This window comes from Myotis davidii, unplaced genomic scaffold (genome assembly GCF_000327345.1).
Source record: "Myotis davidii unplaced genomic scaffold, ASM32734v1 scaffold436, whole genome shotgun sequence".
Classification (NCBI taxonomy): Eukaryota; Metazoa; Chordata; class Mammalia; order Chiroptera; family Vespertilionidae; genus Myotis; species Myotis davidii.
Window position 1 is genome coordinate 475,699 of NW_006292604.1, and position 16,753 is coordinate 492,451.

The 16,753-nt window shown below is 39.4% G+C and overlaps 1 protein-coding gene across 2 annotated transcripts; it reads right to left on the reverse strand.

Annotated features, from left to right (window-relative positions):
• Positions 1-4,506: 4,506 nt before the first annotated feature.
• On the reverse strand, positions 4,507-16,729 carry PCDH18 (protocadherin 18). 2 transcript variants are annotated; one of them, XM_006766048.2, is made up of 4 exons: positions 13,762-16,729; positions 12,943-13,028; positions 12,689-12,852; positions 4,507-6,468 (listed from the first exon to the last, which is right to left on the reverse strand). In XM_006766048.2, the coding sequence occupies exons 1-4, from the start codon at positions 16,234-16,236 to the stop codon at positions 5,801-5,803; spliced, it is 3,393 nt and encodes a 1,130-aa protein (XP_006766111.1). In that variant the 5' UTR covers positions 16,237-16,729; the 3' UTR covers positions 4,507-5,800. The 2 variants fall into 2 exon arrangements, with proteins under 2 accessions (XP_006766111.1, XP_006766110.1); XM_006766047.2 differs by having other exon boundaries at positions 5,650-6,468; positions 12,943-13,031.
• Positions 16,730-16,753: the final 24 nt, after the last annotated feature.

The window sequence follows — 16,753 nt, forward strand, 5'->3', positions numbered from 1 at the left end:
CCTCCCACAGGGGAGCTCTCCTCAGTCACAAGCCAGGCTGATGGCTGCCATCACAGCAGTGGTGGCAGGAGCCTCTCCTGACTCCTCAGCAGCGCTAAGGATGTCCAATTGCAGCTTAGGCCTGCTCCCCACTGGCAAGTGGATATCCCCCAAGAGCTCCCGTGCTGCCAGAGGGATGTCTGACTGCCAGCTTAGGCTATATTCCCCAGGGAGTGGGCCTAAGCCAGCAGGTGGACATCCCCCGAGAGGTCCCAGACTGCGAGAGGGCACAGTAGGGCTGAGGGACCTCCCTCCCACCCCCCGCCCACAGTGCACAGATTTTTGTATACCAGGCCTCTAGTACAGTTTATAATATCAGCTCCTCCCCATTTGGGGGAGGAAAAACGTTTGAATCTTCTACAGACCATCCCAAGGCAGTGAGGAGGTGACATGCTACCCCAGAGCCCCACACCTGGGCACCTCTTCTTCTGCACAAAAGCATTGCTTTCTTCTGCAGCTTCTTCTAAAGAACATTGGAGATGGGAATAACGAAGACACTGACATTCGCTATTTTACCCTTCCTGATTTACTTATCTCTGGTGCTTTATGCTCTCAGCAGTTACCAAAGTTATTTTCATTTTTGTGGCAACAGCCCTTTCTTACTTAATATTCATTTTCTGGCACTTCACATTGGCGTATAGTAAAATTTCAACCTCACCTTTCCCAATCCAACCCTTAATGAATTAATTTAGAAACACACATATTTAAAAAAGAACAACACAATTTCCTCCCTCAATAAGTTTGTTCTCTACAGTGGTGTCTCCCTAAGCACTCAAAAACTTTTGATTTAAAACATAGAACAAAAGAAATCAAGATTGAAAAGTTATTAGCTTCATATCTCAAAAACATGTTCCCTGTCATACTAACAAAGAAAACATACCCCAAAAATGATAAAATCTAGGCGGTTATATAAAGTACTACACACATGCAAAAACGTGGAGGAGATTGCTATAAAATGTGGACAGTAGGATAAATGACCAAGGAGGAGTACCATAAAATAAATAAATTGAATAGATAAAACCTGAAAAAGCAAACAAGAATTAGGAGCAACTTGCAGAAGTCATAAAAGGAAATAGAAAACTCTTATTTTAAAGTAGCAGGGTAGTATGTGGTATTGCAATTTTAAAAGTCAGGAAGTATGTAAATTTTGGCAGCAATTTTTGCAATGCCAGCTCCCCATATAATTCTTTTAACAGCTCCACAAATTGTATAAGCTAGAATATAATGAAAATATAAATTAATGAGAAGTATATACACTCACATTCAGATCTATTATACTGCATGTATCTATTCAATAATTTTTTGGTTTAGATTACATTAAAGGTCCTATTATTTCTGGCATACAGTGTGTGTATATATATTTTGTGATGAGCTCAGTTACACGCATGAACAATGAAAGCACAGTTTAGCCAATAATGTTTCTACAATTTCACTGCAGCACTTTAGATATTATTCAGTTATTTCAAAAAAGTGACTTACTGTTTGTGCTATAAACTAAAATGAATGAGATGGATTTTCAGTGGCCCAAATAACCTAATTTATTAAATTAAAACTGTATGTAGCCATAGAGAATTATTTCTATCATTCACAGTTAGAGACATCCTTATATATTAAATAATTACAATCAGTATGGCATCTTATGCTTTTACAATATATAAGACAACATATGCATATAAAATTGCTTTGTTTTATAAATTGAACCTACAATTAAGGAAGTAGATCTGTTGGTTCTTTTGAAAGGCCTACACTGTTTTTATTATTTTTAAAACTCAACATAAATTTTTAAGACTTGGTTTGAATTTAATTTTACAAGGCAATATTTATTGCCTGTCCAGAGTACTGTGTGTCTAATCTTTGATACTGTGATGTGATACCACTAATTCCAGATATATTGAATTGGAACAGAAACATCAAAATCTTTTCAATAGTTGGCAAATTTCCTGAACTATCTTTTTTAAAAATATATATATTTTATTGATTTATTTTTTTGCAGAGAGGGAGAGGAATAGAGAGTTAGAAACATTGATGAGAGAGACATCAGTCAGCTGCCTCCGGCATCCCCCCTACTGGGGATGTGCCCCGCAACCAAGGTACATGCCCTTGACCTGAATCGAACCTGGGACCTTTCAGTCCACAGGCCGATGCTCTATCCACTGAGCCAAACCACTGAGCCAAACCGGTTAGGTCTCTGTAACTGTCTTGGTTAAGTCCTATGAGTTCATTCATGATTGAAAGATGCTATGTCAGGCAATGCATTTTTTCACCCACACAACTAATTTTTAAATAGATTCACAGTTTTTTGAACTTTAAAAGCTTAGTTCCACCAATGAGACTTTGTGACGCCAACAGACAGTAACCCATCTTTTGCCTTAATAGTTATCTATTGGTAAGTGATAAATTTTATATATTTGTGACAGAAAGTAGAATAATTTAAATGATCAATAAAGTTATAGGCCCTATCTGCTAAATACCAACAAGGAAAGAAATGTAAAAGAGAATAACAAAGTTAATAACTTGTAATAATTCTAATCATCCTATAAACAATCTAATCATACTATAAACAATCGCTTAAAGGGAAGTTTGGCTAAGCAAAAGATATAGTGTTGAATTACATTTTTAGAGAATGATTCCCTTAATAAATGATGATCATGGAAGAACATTTAAAGGAATTGAGTGGGGCCAAGGGGATTAAGAGCTAATGAACAGAGAAAAGACTCTCTTTGATTTAGTGCTTTTTGGTTGTTTGAATCTGAGGCGGGTGTGATACCACAGAAGAGGTCACGTAAACGTGAAGAGAGGTTAGGTTGCTAAGACAGTACAAACATTCCAGCTTTCACTGAGATAATATTACCTATGAAAGGAACAGGAATGAAAAGCAAAAACCTTACACTAATATCCCTTAACCTGTGGGCATGGACAGCAATAATTAGAAGTGGAGAAAGGTGGAGAAGCAGCTAGTGTGAGACATGGAGTGCTTACTATATGGACAGCATACAAAGCTTTTGTGTTGAAATAACATTGCATTTTATGTGCTTCACATAAACATTGATTTCCCGCTCTGCTTCCTAAATTCTTGTTGGTGCTTTAAGAATAGAACAATTATGAAAGTCTTTTTTAGATGATAATATGTGCTAAAAGAGTGAATTTGAAAAGCAGAATGTCTTTAAATGTGGTTAGCATGTGTGTGTGTATGTGTGTGTAATCTACTGAAAAATAAACGAAAATTTCACTTGAAATTGCAATCCCTCCTATAAAGGTAAAAATGTGCCTTTTGAAAGACCTAACACATCTATTTGATGTGGTTGGTAATCACTTGAAAATTAAAATATCTGAATTAACTAACCACTTCTAGGTTATTCTACTTTCCTGGTATTTCAATTCCCTCTCATAAGGCAATGAGGATAATATTTGCATCTCTTAGAAATGAGAAGCTTCAGAATGTGGGTTATTTTCAGCTAAAGGCAACTGAGATGCAGTGTGCTCAAGAGAAACTTCTGTTTTCCCCCCGGCAACCAACCCCAACCACTAGGAGAATTTGAATTAGGGGTCTTTCCCAAACCATAGTAAGAGATTATTAGATATAACCTATTGGGGGACCTATCTATGGGGCAGGGCAGACTACTAATTACAGCACATCTGTTCTGCTTATCATCCTATAATGACCCTCTGAAGCCCCAACGCGCTTTCCCTCATGTGTAGCTCAGAATGTCACATATGCCTCATTTTCCCTTTCTGACCCTGAACCTATAATGTATATGAGGTTCCCATGCACACATATGTAATTAAATCTGATCATTTGCTCCTGTTAATCAACCTCATATAGATTTAATCATTAGACCAGCTGAAAGAACTTAGAGGGTAAATTTTCTTTCTTCCACACAGAAACATTGTAAGTGCACATTTTTTTTCCCCAACACAACTTAATACAAAATGCTCTGAGATGAGAACTTTTTTTTTTAATTTAAAAAGTGGTCAAGCAATTACTATTTGATTACTCCATGTTCTTTATACTTCAAGTGCATTTAAATTATTTAATCTACTGGGAATATTATAGACTCTTTTCATTCCCATTACAGGTCTCAAATTCAATCCTTTTCCCTTGTGTTTTTCTTGTTAGCCAAGCCAGCTGAATCTTCCCTCTTTTTTTTTTTTTAATTAAATGTGTGGGGTTTTTAAAATTGATTTCAGAGAGGAAGGGAGAGAGATAGAAACATCAAGGTTGAGAATAATGGATAGCCACCTCTTGTACTGGGGATTGAGCCCGCAACCTAGGCATGTGCCCTGGCCTCCTGGTTCATGGGTTGAAGCTCAACCACTGAGACACACTGGCCGGACTGAATGTTCTCTGCTTACCATTCAAAACCTAACATTGAATTATATTCTCATGAAGGATATGCTTCATGCAAAGCTTATAAACATATATATAGGAATAGGACTCTGATTGATGGACAGTTATTTAGCTTTACTTCAATTTTTTCTTTTATTTTCATTGACAGTAATATTTTCTGGAGAGTACAATCAAGATGGTGTATTCATAGAAAAAGCACTAATAGAAGCCTGGTCATAAATGAGAACAATCATAATCACGATCTCTTTTACCAAAGCATTCCACACAGAGAGATAACAGCACAATAAATAATTTGCCATTTGTCACACAACAAATAAAACAGAATTGCAATAGCAAAAATGTAATTTTATAAACGTTCTTATACTAAATATAAAAGCAAAAATATGAGATCATGCACTGGAGACAAAAGCTAAAAGTGAATACTACAGCAAAAACAACAACAACAACAACAATAACATTGCAAAGATAAAAATGTTCAAGTATTGTGAACGAAGGGGGGAAGATTCAAATAGAGCAGTTTCAGCATAAATCGATTATGTTTACTACCCCAGGAGAGATGCTGACATAATTGCCTTTGTCCATTAATACTTCATGCTGTTAGAACACATACTGTATCCATTTAAAGGACAGAGTCCATTTCCTTGGAGCACATCTCCTGTTACGAGGATGGAATGAAATTCATTGTTTACCTTGATTATAAATAGACAATAATACGTTAGGAGAAATATCCTCAAGAACAGGCCGGTGTGATCTCCTGGAATAGCAGGGGCCTGGGAGTCAGGAAAAATTGACTCTGGTTCTATTTTCACCATTGACTGTGAAAGAGACTGCCTAGTTCTGAAAGAACATTTCACCTCATGTTTCAATTTTGCTGTGAGAATTGAACTACCAGAACTAGCAGAGAGCAGTAAAAATAATAACAACAACAATAATAAAATAGTTTAACATTTTTATTGATGCTTAATTATAAAAAGTAGTGAAGAAAAACTTGGATCACTTAATAGAAGAAAGAATTCTACAATGCTTTCATGGGGCTGTTCCTACAGCATCACAATTTCTCCCCCAACATAACTAACCTAAGCGGTGCCTTTACATGTGATGGTTGAATAGTATATCAGAATTGAACAGTGGCTACTATCTACGTGACTAGGAAAGACATGTTTGTCATGGGAGTAAAAAAATAAAATTTGTCTGTTAAATTACACATAAATATAAGGTACAAATGTATTTTTAAAATACAGATTGAAATCATCACACTTGCATTGTGTACATACGAAAATACAGTATTTAATATTCAATATACACAGACACATTTATGATAAATGCAACAACTTGGCAATGCCAGTTCTCTCAGGGTTTTCTCTGCCCCCGACTTCCATGTATCTGGAAACCAAAATGCTGGGCCCAAATCCCCTAGCTCTGGCGGACATCCTGAAGCAGCTTGTTAATCTCAGCCACTAGCTCACTGGCATCCATGAGTTCATGCTTCCCATCGTTGAGGTGGTTGAGCACGTTGTCAAAATCATCTTCTTCATAGTTTTCGGGGATCTCCTCCATGGCCGGCAGCCATTTAGCGGATGGCTGCACACTGGAGTGGGTTCCCAGGGCGGGCCCAGAGTTGGTGGTGGGATTCTGAAAATGCGTACTGGCCGCCCAGGCTGCCACGCCCTGTGGGTAGCCCCCAGTCTTGGCTGGCAGGGGTCCCTTCCGGCGTTCCAGAGAGTTGGACCGATCCACCTCACTGGCCTCAGAATAGGTGTCCAGGGAAGGGGGTAAGAGACGCTGGAACACGCTGCTCATTTCTGAGAGCAGAGATGACGTGCCTTTGTCCCCAGGGTCCTCCTCTTTCGGGGAGTCCTTCCCAAAGGTGGAAAAACTCTTCTTCTTCTCACCGGAATCCGCAGGCTGGGTGTCATCCTCAAGACCCTGGTGCGGATGCTGCTGCTGGGGCTGCGCTGGGAATTCTTCCCCTGGAATGAACATGTTGCTCCTATAGTCAGAGGATGGTGAGGGCAGAGGTGGCATCCAGCACTGGTCAGAGTGTCCCAGGACCCTGCACTCCTCCGTGCACAGCCTCATGGCTGCTCTCAAGGAAAACAATGGGGACTCATGAGTACACTTACTATGACTCAAAATGTTGGAAAAATGTATTTTATTCAAAAAAAATAGAATGAGAATGTTTAAATTCCTACCCTGATATCAACCCCATTATTTTACACATTAGATGAACTATAATTATGGCTTTGATTTAAATGCTAGTTTTATGGACCCAGCATATATATTTTCTTTCTTGCTCATCAAATAAGAAAAGGAAGATTATGACTCATATTTCTCAGGAATATCATTATTTCTGCTACTCAAGTAATGAGACAATGGATTAATAACTTATACATGAGAATGACTGAAAAGGAGTTAAGGTGTGGGTGCTGAAATATTTGCTGAACATAAATTCTAAAGAACACCAGATCTGTAAGGTGAAATCCATAACTTCATAATGCAACCCGATAATCCTCAAGTAATACCTTTGAGTAGCTTTCTAGGTAGTGAAGTCTATCTGACCTACTTTACTTTTAATGCAAGCATCGAGAAGATAGTGAGTGATCAGGTCATTATATTATTGATCTCTCTTAAAGGTATTCTGGATTATGTATTGACTTATTATTTAAGCTAGCAGTGCAAATTATCTGCAACTACCAGGCATCTGGTTTGAAAATCAAATAAATGGAAAAGTCATCAAAAGATGAAGTTTATGAAAACTCCACTCATTAGTTCTTCCAGTTGCTATGATGTCCTATTGGAATGTGAGTGACCACACTCACAGAAAGAATAGATGATGAGAAAAGCGGAAAAATAAAGAGGAGAAAAATCTCTAAATTTGGAAAATACAATAACTAAACTACATAACAACCAGGAAATATGAAGATGTCAATTATAGTCCAAAAGTCATCTACCTCTTTCAGTGACAATAAGGTCTCTTTAATATCAGAATTTTCATTTTAGAGCAAATGACAGAATGCCGAAGATCTAAAGTAATTTTCTTAGATTTGAATGAAAACTGAACCATTATCAGCCATACTTACATATTTAGAAATGATTCTATGGATTTGGCTACTTAAGAAATATTTCTCTTCCTGTGAAATTTTTGCTAGAAAGGATGACTCTTAGACAATGCCAAATACCTTGTCAGTGGAAGCAAATTGCCTGTTGTGTTTATTGCTGTATCCTCAGCACGGGGTAAACTGTCTGCAGAGAATAAGCATTCACTATGTATGTTCTAATCATCATGGAAATACAACTCAAAACCACAATGACATTTCACCTCAAACCTGCCAGGATGGCTGCTATGAAAAACAAAAATAGCAAGTATTGGTGAGGATGAGGGGGGATTGAATGCTTGTACACTGGGTTGGAAATGCAAAAATGGTAGTCACTATGAGAAACAGTAAGGAGGTAGGTCAAAAAAATTTAAAATAGGACTACAATTAATCCAGCAACCCCATTTCTGGATACTTATCCAGGAAATAAGAGCAAGTTTTGTGAATGAGAAAAAATGTGTGATTGCTAAAAAAAAAAAATAAAAAATAAATAAATAAATAAAGCTGAAAATGCAAAGGAAGTAAAGAAAATGCAGAGATAGTATGAAAACTGATTCCACAGGAGTCAATGTGGGCCAAGAGAAAGAGAGTGAACATTGAGAATCCTTGTGTAATTTTGCTATGAAGAAAAGTTGCTTAAATGAGGAAGGATGATTTAAGAATAAAAGCATGTTTAGATGTGCTGACCTCATGCATTATTGCAACTTGACAATACCAACGATTGTTCAGCAATGAATGTGGACAAAACCAAACGGAGGTGAAAGTAACTGGAGTACTTTAATAGCAATGAGGTTTTCCAAGCAGTGAAATAGCTAGCAAAGTGGTAATGAAAGTTTTTCTTCATTCCCCAGGTCTCTGAAATTGGAAAGGAGACCTGTCTATGTTGTCTTATTCACATCCTGTTACAAAGGGAGACAGACCTGATGACACCTTTCATTCATTTTCTGGCCTTTAACTCGGTGGGAAGGGCTTAATTGTTTGACTGACTTTATTTTATTTTAATGTTTAATGACAACGGAGACAAAAATCACACAGGCTTCTAAGAATCCTGAGCATGAGCAAATTTCGAGAAACCTGAATACAACCTGGATGATTAAAATGATAGTTCATGTTTACAAATCACTTTGGTCATAGGGTGTGTTTTTTAAACAGGGAATGCCATTTTACAACCTCACAATAAACGGGGCTTTAATTCTAAAATAGTAAATTAACACAAATTTAAAAATTCAGAAAATATGAAAAATTGATAAAGAAAATTTCATGGAGGGAGAGATGGCAAAAAAAAAATGGAGATGGAAGGGCAGGGTTGCAGAAGAGGGCATTTTTCAGTTTCCCTGACATTTTCAATATTTTCCCTGGAGACTCAGTTATTTGAAACATTTCCAGTGCACATGTAACTCAGTGCTATAGAGGTTCCATACCAGGTCCAATGAATAGGACTTGTTGGCAAGTGGTGTAAGTGGCTGATCTCTCTGTCCTTCCTTTAAAGTTTTGCCAAGTGGTGCAATTTCCCCTGGGAAGGGGAGGACGTGAGGCAAACAGAATTCTTCTTTCCCACTACATGACTATCAATTTTATCACTGAACTATATGAACCTTATAGGTAGGGCAGGAGGTAAGCATCAGATAGTAGAAGAAAAAATGTGTGCCTAACTTCTTCCATGCCATTAGTCAGTGAGGGATCAATCAGTTCTTCATTAAGGGCCTCTCCCATGTGTCCTTACATGGTTTCAGATGTAGTTCTGAGTCAAGGGTAGCAAACAGGGCCCTAAATGTCCAATTAGAGTGCCAAAATACGATGCTGAGAGCATGTCAAGAAAAGAAAAAATAGTGGACATGGAGGTTAAAGTTGTTAAAGAGAAACATGAAACAAAATTTGAGAGATGATAGACAAAGTGAAGAGAAGCCAGTGTTTTAGGTAGAAAAGCCCATGGGCGAAGGATTGGTGTGTTATACTAAGCAGTAACCCTACCTACTGCAAAAGACACCCCAAAAAGCCAAAATTGAGAGTTAAACTAGGAGTGGGTTTCACTGGCCTTAGAATGCCAAGATAAGTAGGTGTCATAGATGTTGCTGGGCCAAAAAAGTCAATTATTGATTTTGAACCAAATATATAAATTAAAATGCTATGAAAAAAGGTGATCAAACTCTATGAAAGATTTAGCAAAGGGAGGAGTTACTAGAGAAAGAATATCAGTTCATATGCTTGCACAGTAATTCAGCCATGCAGAAAGGTCAGAACTAGGATATCAGCCATGAAAATGAAGAGAACTCAGAATTAAAAAGGACTGTTTGAATTAAATAGTCATTGAGTGCAGATTGGTGAAAAGTGGAATGAGCTCAACCAGGAAGGAGCATCACAGAATCAAAAGCCTTTATAAATCACCCTGGTGCAGCTAATACACTGGGAAAATGGAGATTTTGCAGGAATGTGAATAGTACGGCAGTTCAAAGTTGAATGAATCAGGAAGAAAATATGTTGACAAACATGAGCTAACAGACAAAAATGTATGCTGATTTTACTGCTCAGAATGCAGGATATGTCTGTGGGAATTAATAGAAAGAATGACCAGAAATGACCCTGTTGGCAGGCAATGCAACACAACATGATCTATATTTGATCACAGTTTAGTGCAGAAAAAAAACGTTGAAATAAGACACTTAAGGCCTAAAAATACACATGCTTTCGAAACTGCACTGATTTCTATTAATGGCATTCAGATGTGGACTTACTTTTTTCCTACTTCGGATATTTCCTGGGAATATAAGTTCACAAGACACAAGTTTTATACCCCAATGTGCTGGCAGAAGCTTTTGGGGTGAATAATTAACCAGAAAATTGGTGAAGTATCATCAGGAAGATGGTCATAATGAAAGGATGGTTATCTCTGTATGATACTTAATATGCATATTTCTCTCCCTACTAGCCAAACATGAGTAAAGCTTAAAACAGATTTATGTATCATTGGTGAAATCCTGGCACTCTACCTGCCATCACACCCCACAGGGAGGCAGGTAGCTAGTCATGCAGAAATGTATCTACTGTAACACAATCAGTTGTCATACAAAGCCATACACCAGCAATATAGCTCTTCCACTACACACCTGGATTAGTATGATTGTGTAAATATGGAATTATTTCTTAAAGGCTGCCTATATATTAAGTGGTATTATTAATGATAATATAAAAGAGCCATTAACTTTGAAAAGAAATGTAAACTTAGAAGAGATCTAAAGTCAGTCACTATATAAGACTCACTAATATCTAGGGTTTATATCTACCTATTGTTCCTCAATGTCTTTATTCTTTAACTTTTATTTTAATTTTATTTTTTTTAACTCAAGTGCCAGATAACACTTCTGTCATGAACATATCTGATGTTGGTAACTTTGAAAATACAGAAAAGAATGAAAGAGAAGTCTTGATCTTTTTTTAAAAAAAGTTAGACCATGGTTAGGTATTAGAATTATACAATTTCAGAATTTAAAAAGACTTTAGGCAGCATTTGGGCCCCCAAATGGCTAGGTTATATAAGTAGAAGTAGTTATTCTCTTTTTAACTATGCTGCTAAATTAAATTTTCAATGAATAGACTTCATATAATTAAAAAATAACACATAAGGAAATATTGACATTGTGCCCATGAAGTTACTTTTATGCCTTATGAAATAATGTAATTTGGTAAATCAAAATATTCAAAATTAGAGAACAGTATTCAAAATTAGAGTTCTGTCAGTGTCATAAAATCATGGAAATTCAGCCATTTGTATGTATGTAGGTATACACACACACACACACACACACACACACACACATACATCCATTTCATGGGTAAGAATAATAAAACTGATTCTCTTTTACCAAGTTGTCTGAAGCCATATATATCCCACTATGTTTCCAGAGCTTTCTCTTTATATTGGTCAAGGAAATCTATGAATTAAAAAAACAAAAAAAAAACAAACAAAGACACCTGGGCAAACGGGCTCTCATGTAGCCCTGTATGTAACTAGAAGTCCTTTCCATACATCCATCCTGCCAGAAATGCAGTATCTACTAATGTAATAACAATGAGCTACTGTTACTAATTCCTATGTCCAAGTGGGAGAAGCAGTGCAAGTGTAGAACACCTGTGGATCTGGTGTAAGCATTGGGACATCACTGGCAACTACTACTGTGACTGCTGTGACTAATGCTCCTGCAGCTACTGCTACCACTGCTACTATAACCATGAGAGCTAGAGTTTCTATGTACTAATTTTGCTTGAATTTCTGTGGCTCTCTGAAGCGCCCACATGTCTAGTCCCAAAACTCTCTTACTGAACTATATTTAGAAAATAGATGTTTTATGGAACTCAGGCGGGTAATATAGTTTTCTTTTGCCTTTCATTTACCAAATGGCCGTCACTACATCAACACTCAGTAGAGTTTAGAAACATACGTAGCCAAAGGAGCATCTGTATGTTCCTAGGAGTTGATTTAACATTACAGTCTTTACTCACAGGGTTGCTTCAGTATTTACCCGGTTGGCCCAGAGACTTGCTACTGCACAATTGGAGAGAAGGGATGCTAAGGAGAAAGTGGCTCATAACTGACTAGGATTTCCTCCATTCAGCTGTATACTTATAAATTCCTCTCTTGGATTCCTGTTTCTCTTGCACTCCAGTGTAGACATAAAATGAAAGGTGGTGAAAAATATTCTATGCATACCACCTACAAAGATGCATTCTCTCTCCTATTTTTAGTGAGTAAAGTATACCATTTCCTAGTATATTTTCATCTCTGAATTTTGTGAGTTGGTTCCCATCACAGGAAATGTGTCCTCCAAATTATAGTCCAGTTCACCACCATGCACCAAAACAGGCTGTCTCAATGAAAACAGCCACCCCATCATTTTATAGAGAGTTGCTCAAGAGTGTCCTCTGACAGGGTTGGATGGGAGGAAAGCAGTGTGGTTTTTCTACCCCTCTCTGCCCACGCCTTTCTTCTTGTCTTGTTAAGCTTTCATACTTACTCCTTCTCTACCAACTGCTTCACATGAATTTTAAGAAAATAACTTGAAAGTGTTTCAGTCTGTGTTCATTGCTAATAGTGTGCAGATTACAGAGACTCAGTGCAAAGGACAAAGAGAATATAAGTGTGGGAGAAATTGTTCACCTCACTGGTACAATAGCTGTGAACATAAGGATTGATCTCTCACTGTCCCCTTACCTGCTGGGATCCTTCCGTCAGTAAGAAACAGGTCGCTGAATCCTTCGCCCAGCAGCCTATCTATTGGAGAATCTCGCCCTAAATCATAGTCACTGTCTCCCGCTTCACTGTCACCACGGCCACTGTCTTTCAAGCTAAATTTGTCCATGTCTTGAAGGGCATATCTAGAAAGATAAATCAGGGAAGGTACAGTGCTTATTCTTTAGCATCCATGTTATTTGACACTTAATAGGCAACACAAGGGTAATTCATACCTATAGCTCCTAGAATATTTGTTTCCTCGAAAACTTGGCCTTGGCTGATACTGCCCCTGGTGAAGCATTGAAAGAAGCTGGGAGACCTGCTGGAAACCAAACAGACAGAACTGATTCCTGGAAACAAACCCCCAATACTCACAAGCTTTCAGCAAGGAAAACAATGAACATGTCCTCTCCCTTTTAAACACTTACATGTGCTGAGCTGTGGCAGACCATGCAGCTAGCCACTGGATATAACTGAATATATCCCAGAGAGATATGAATGACCTAATAAAACGGGTTTCTTTTTCTTTTTGAAAGAAGACTCCTTTATAAATTACAGGTCTATTTCTTTTATAGTTCAGCTTGAAGTAACCAGTTATAAAAATGCAGAGAAAATACTCTAACATACAACATTGTAACACATGCAGTTAAAATAATGTCAGAAAAATTTCAACTCAGGTTTTTGTTTGTTTGGGTTTCTTTCTTTTTTTTTTTTTTTTAGTAGAGACCACACCTATGACAATAAAGCAAGTCCCTTTATTTTTTGCTTCCAGTATCTTAATCTTGGAAGTATGGGGATTCTAATCAGTCCTTTGTGAGCTTCATTTATTTTTCAATATTATACATGCAAGTAAATTCTTTAAGAAAAACCTGAAGCAGTATGCTCAGGTGTGTATACTTCCAACATATGCATAATGTAACTTTGTATCCTACTTAATTTGCATATTGTTAGTATTGTTACTTCTTAAAGGAACACTCCAGAGCTAACTCTTACACAACTTCTGTGCACTAGCAGCTACTTTGTCAGTGAATTGGTGCAGTGTATGATCTTACCTCAACAGCCGGAGTGGCATGGGTGAGCTCTAATGAGAAATTTTCTGGCACGTGGTTCGATGAGATTGTCACCAAACTGTTGAGGGACTGGTGACTGTTGTGACTCTGCCGGCTGCCCATTTGCCCTCTTTCTAAGGTAGGAGATGAGGATGGAGACGACCTGTGATGAGATCTGATAGGCAGAGTGCCATTGATGGTAGGCACCAGTGTAATGTCCCCTTTGTGAATCTGCCTGGATGGTCTTTTGGGGTGGTGCTGGTAAGTTGATTCTGCTACCCTGCAGTTGTAGGATCTCGTGTCTTTCTTTTCTCGGTTGCACCTGGTTGCAAACAGCACCATAATAACCAACAACACTGCACAAATTGCTCCTAAGGAAATAATGATAATCATGGAGACATCCAAAGATTCCTGGCTTGCTGGGGTCTTTGCTGTACTTGTCACTGACTCTGCGTATTTAAAGATCATACACTTCAGAAGGACTTTGGTGTGCAGCTGAGGACTGCCTTTGTCCTGGATGATAACTGAGAGCTCCCATTCCGTGGAGGGAACGGATTCCATGCTCACATTGGTATGGATGTCACATGACCGTGGATCAATTACAAAGATATTCTCCTCATTACCTGCTACTATGGAGCAGCTGAGTTCAGCATTCACACCAGAATCTCGGTCAATTGCCCTTATTCTTGTGACATGAAAGCCACTTTCAGCCCCTTTGGGGATGGAGATTTCTGCAGTATTATTGCGCAGCGCGGGCCCTATGACCACAGGGACATTGTCATTTTCATCAATGATGGTGAGCACAACTGTAGTATTGCTCACAAGTTGCTTCGGACTTCCTCCATCTCTTGCTTCAACCACAAAAGTTATCTGACTCACTTCTTCGTGATCAAAGTTTCTGAGGGCATAGATGCCTCCATTAGATGGGTCAATGGTAACATATGTAGTTATGGAGCTTCCCAGTATAAAACTCTCCAAAATAGTATATGTAACTTGCCCATTTTCTCCAAGATCAGGATCTGTGGCTGTAACAGTGGTGATAAATGCCCCTGGCGAGTTATTCTCTGAGATTGCTAATTCATATCGACTTCTCTGGAAGTGAGGTGGATTGTCATTAATATCACTGATTTGAACAGTAAAATGTTTTACTGTAGAGAGACTGGGCGTCCCCTTGTCCTCAGCAATTACAGTCAAACTGTATTCAGATCTCTTTTCTCTATCCAGTGTGGCATTGGTCAAGATTAAATAGTTGTTTTCATAACTCTGCTGAAGTTTAAAGTGACCATGTCCATGAAGCTTGCAAACTACTTCTCCATTCAACCCAGAATCCTTGTCCTGAACCCTGACCAATGCAACAAATGAATCAACAGGATCCCCTTCAAAAATATAAGATATTTCTTCTTTCCCAGGGGACATGAGATTTATGTTAATTTCAGGCTTATTGTCATTAACATCCACAACCTTAATTACAATTTTGCAATGCGCTGGAATTGAATTTGGACCCAGATCTTGAGCCTGAACATCAATCTCATAGGATTTGGTAATTTCATAATCCACTTGCTTGAAAAGAGTCAAATGTCCTCTTTCTGAATCAATTTTAAAAGTCTCTATAATTTTGGGAGACACATGACTGCTGAAGGAATATACAATTTTCCCATTGGCGCCCTCATCTGGATCAGTAGCGTTCAGATCTAGGAGCAAAGTGCCAACCGGGGAGTTTTCTAAGAGTTGGATTATATAAGACTGCTGCTCAAAAACAGGGCTGTTGTCATTGGAGTCCGAAATGCTGATTTTTAGGATGGAGGAGCCGGACCTCTGAGGCACCCCCATGTCTGAGGCAGTGAGCTGGAGCTCATAGCTGGACTTCAGCTCCCGATCCAGCTCTCTGACCACTATGAGTTCTGCATACTTGGCTCCATCTGTCCTGGTCCGGACCTCAATACTGAAAAATTCATTGGCCGAGAGAGAGTATGTGTGGAGGGAATTTTCCCCAACATCTGGATCAAATGCACTGTCCAGGGGGATCCGAGTGCCAACCGCTGCACTCTCTGATATCTCAATGGGGATGAGAGGTCTTGAGAACTGGGGAGCATTGTCATTAATATCCAGCACCTCAACTTCAATATGTAATAGCTGCAGATGCTCAGTGGGTAGGGTGATCACATCAAACTCTATGGAACAATTCAAGTTTTTCTGGCAGAGCTGTTCCCGGTCAATTTTCGCGCCTATGCTGATCTCCCCGGTATCCTCGTTTACTACCAGCAGAGGAGAGTTCCCCCTCTGCATGGCTCGGAAACGCACGTAAGGATACGGCAGCTTCGCTAAAACGTCCGCCACATCCTCGGAGAGCCTTGCAATGACGGATCCAACCCTCTGCTCCTCATAAATCCTGTATTTCAAGTTCTTGCCCCACACATCGGGGTTGAACGACACCACCAGGAACGCAAAAACGAGTCTAGAGTGCATCTTCGCATTCATTTGGCACACGGATCGGCTGACGAGGTCCCTTTCCCCAAGCAAGTTAGAACAGCAAAGCAATCCCCCCAACTTCCTCTGGCAACTCACAGCTAAGCTACACCGGGTGCTGGAGAACTGCAAGCGGCTCTGAACAACACGGCAGCAATGAACAGCTCGCAAACTTTTGTTTTATACACACCGTGTCGCGGCTTCCAGATACGGGCGGCATGGAGGCCGGCGCTCGCATCTGCTTGGCTGGCTGCTGGCTGGCTGGCTGGCTGGCTGTCCGTCCGTCCGCTGGCCGGCGGATCCGAGTGTCACCTCCGCGCTGTGCCCGGCGCGTCTCCGGAATCCATCCAGGGCGGGTGGCGGCAGCGTCCGCGGCGGTCCCTCCCCGGCGACCCGGCCGCCCGTTCTCCGCTCGGCTGCAGACTAAACAGCCGTGATTGCCCACTCCGGCTCAGATCCGTACAACTTCACTTCAACTCAGACAAAGCGCTCGGGCCCGCGGGTGTTGAACCGCTTCCAGCCAATCAGC

Coding starts and splice junctions, on each gene's coding strand:
- PCDH18 (XM_006766047.2), bottom strand. CDS start 16,236: ATGAATGCGAAGATGCACTCTAGACTCGTTTTTGCGTTCCTGGTGGTG. Junction 12,853..12,942: donor AAATATTCTAGGAGCTATAG/GTATGAATTACC, acceptor TTATCTTTCTAG/ATATGCCCTTCAAGACATGG. Junction 6,469..12,688: donor TGACGGAAGGATCCCAGCAG/GTAAGGGGACAG, acceptor CCTTGAGAGCAG/CCATGAGGCTGTGCACGGAG.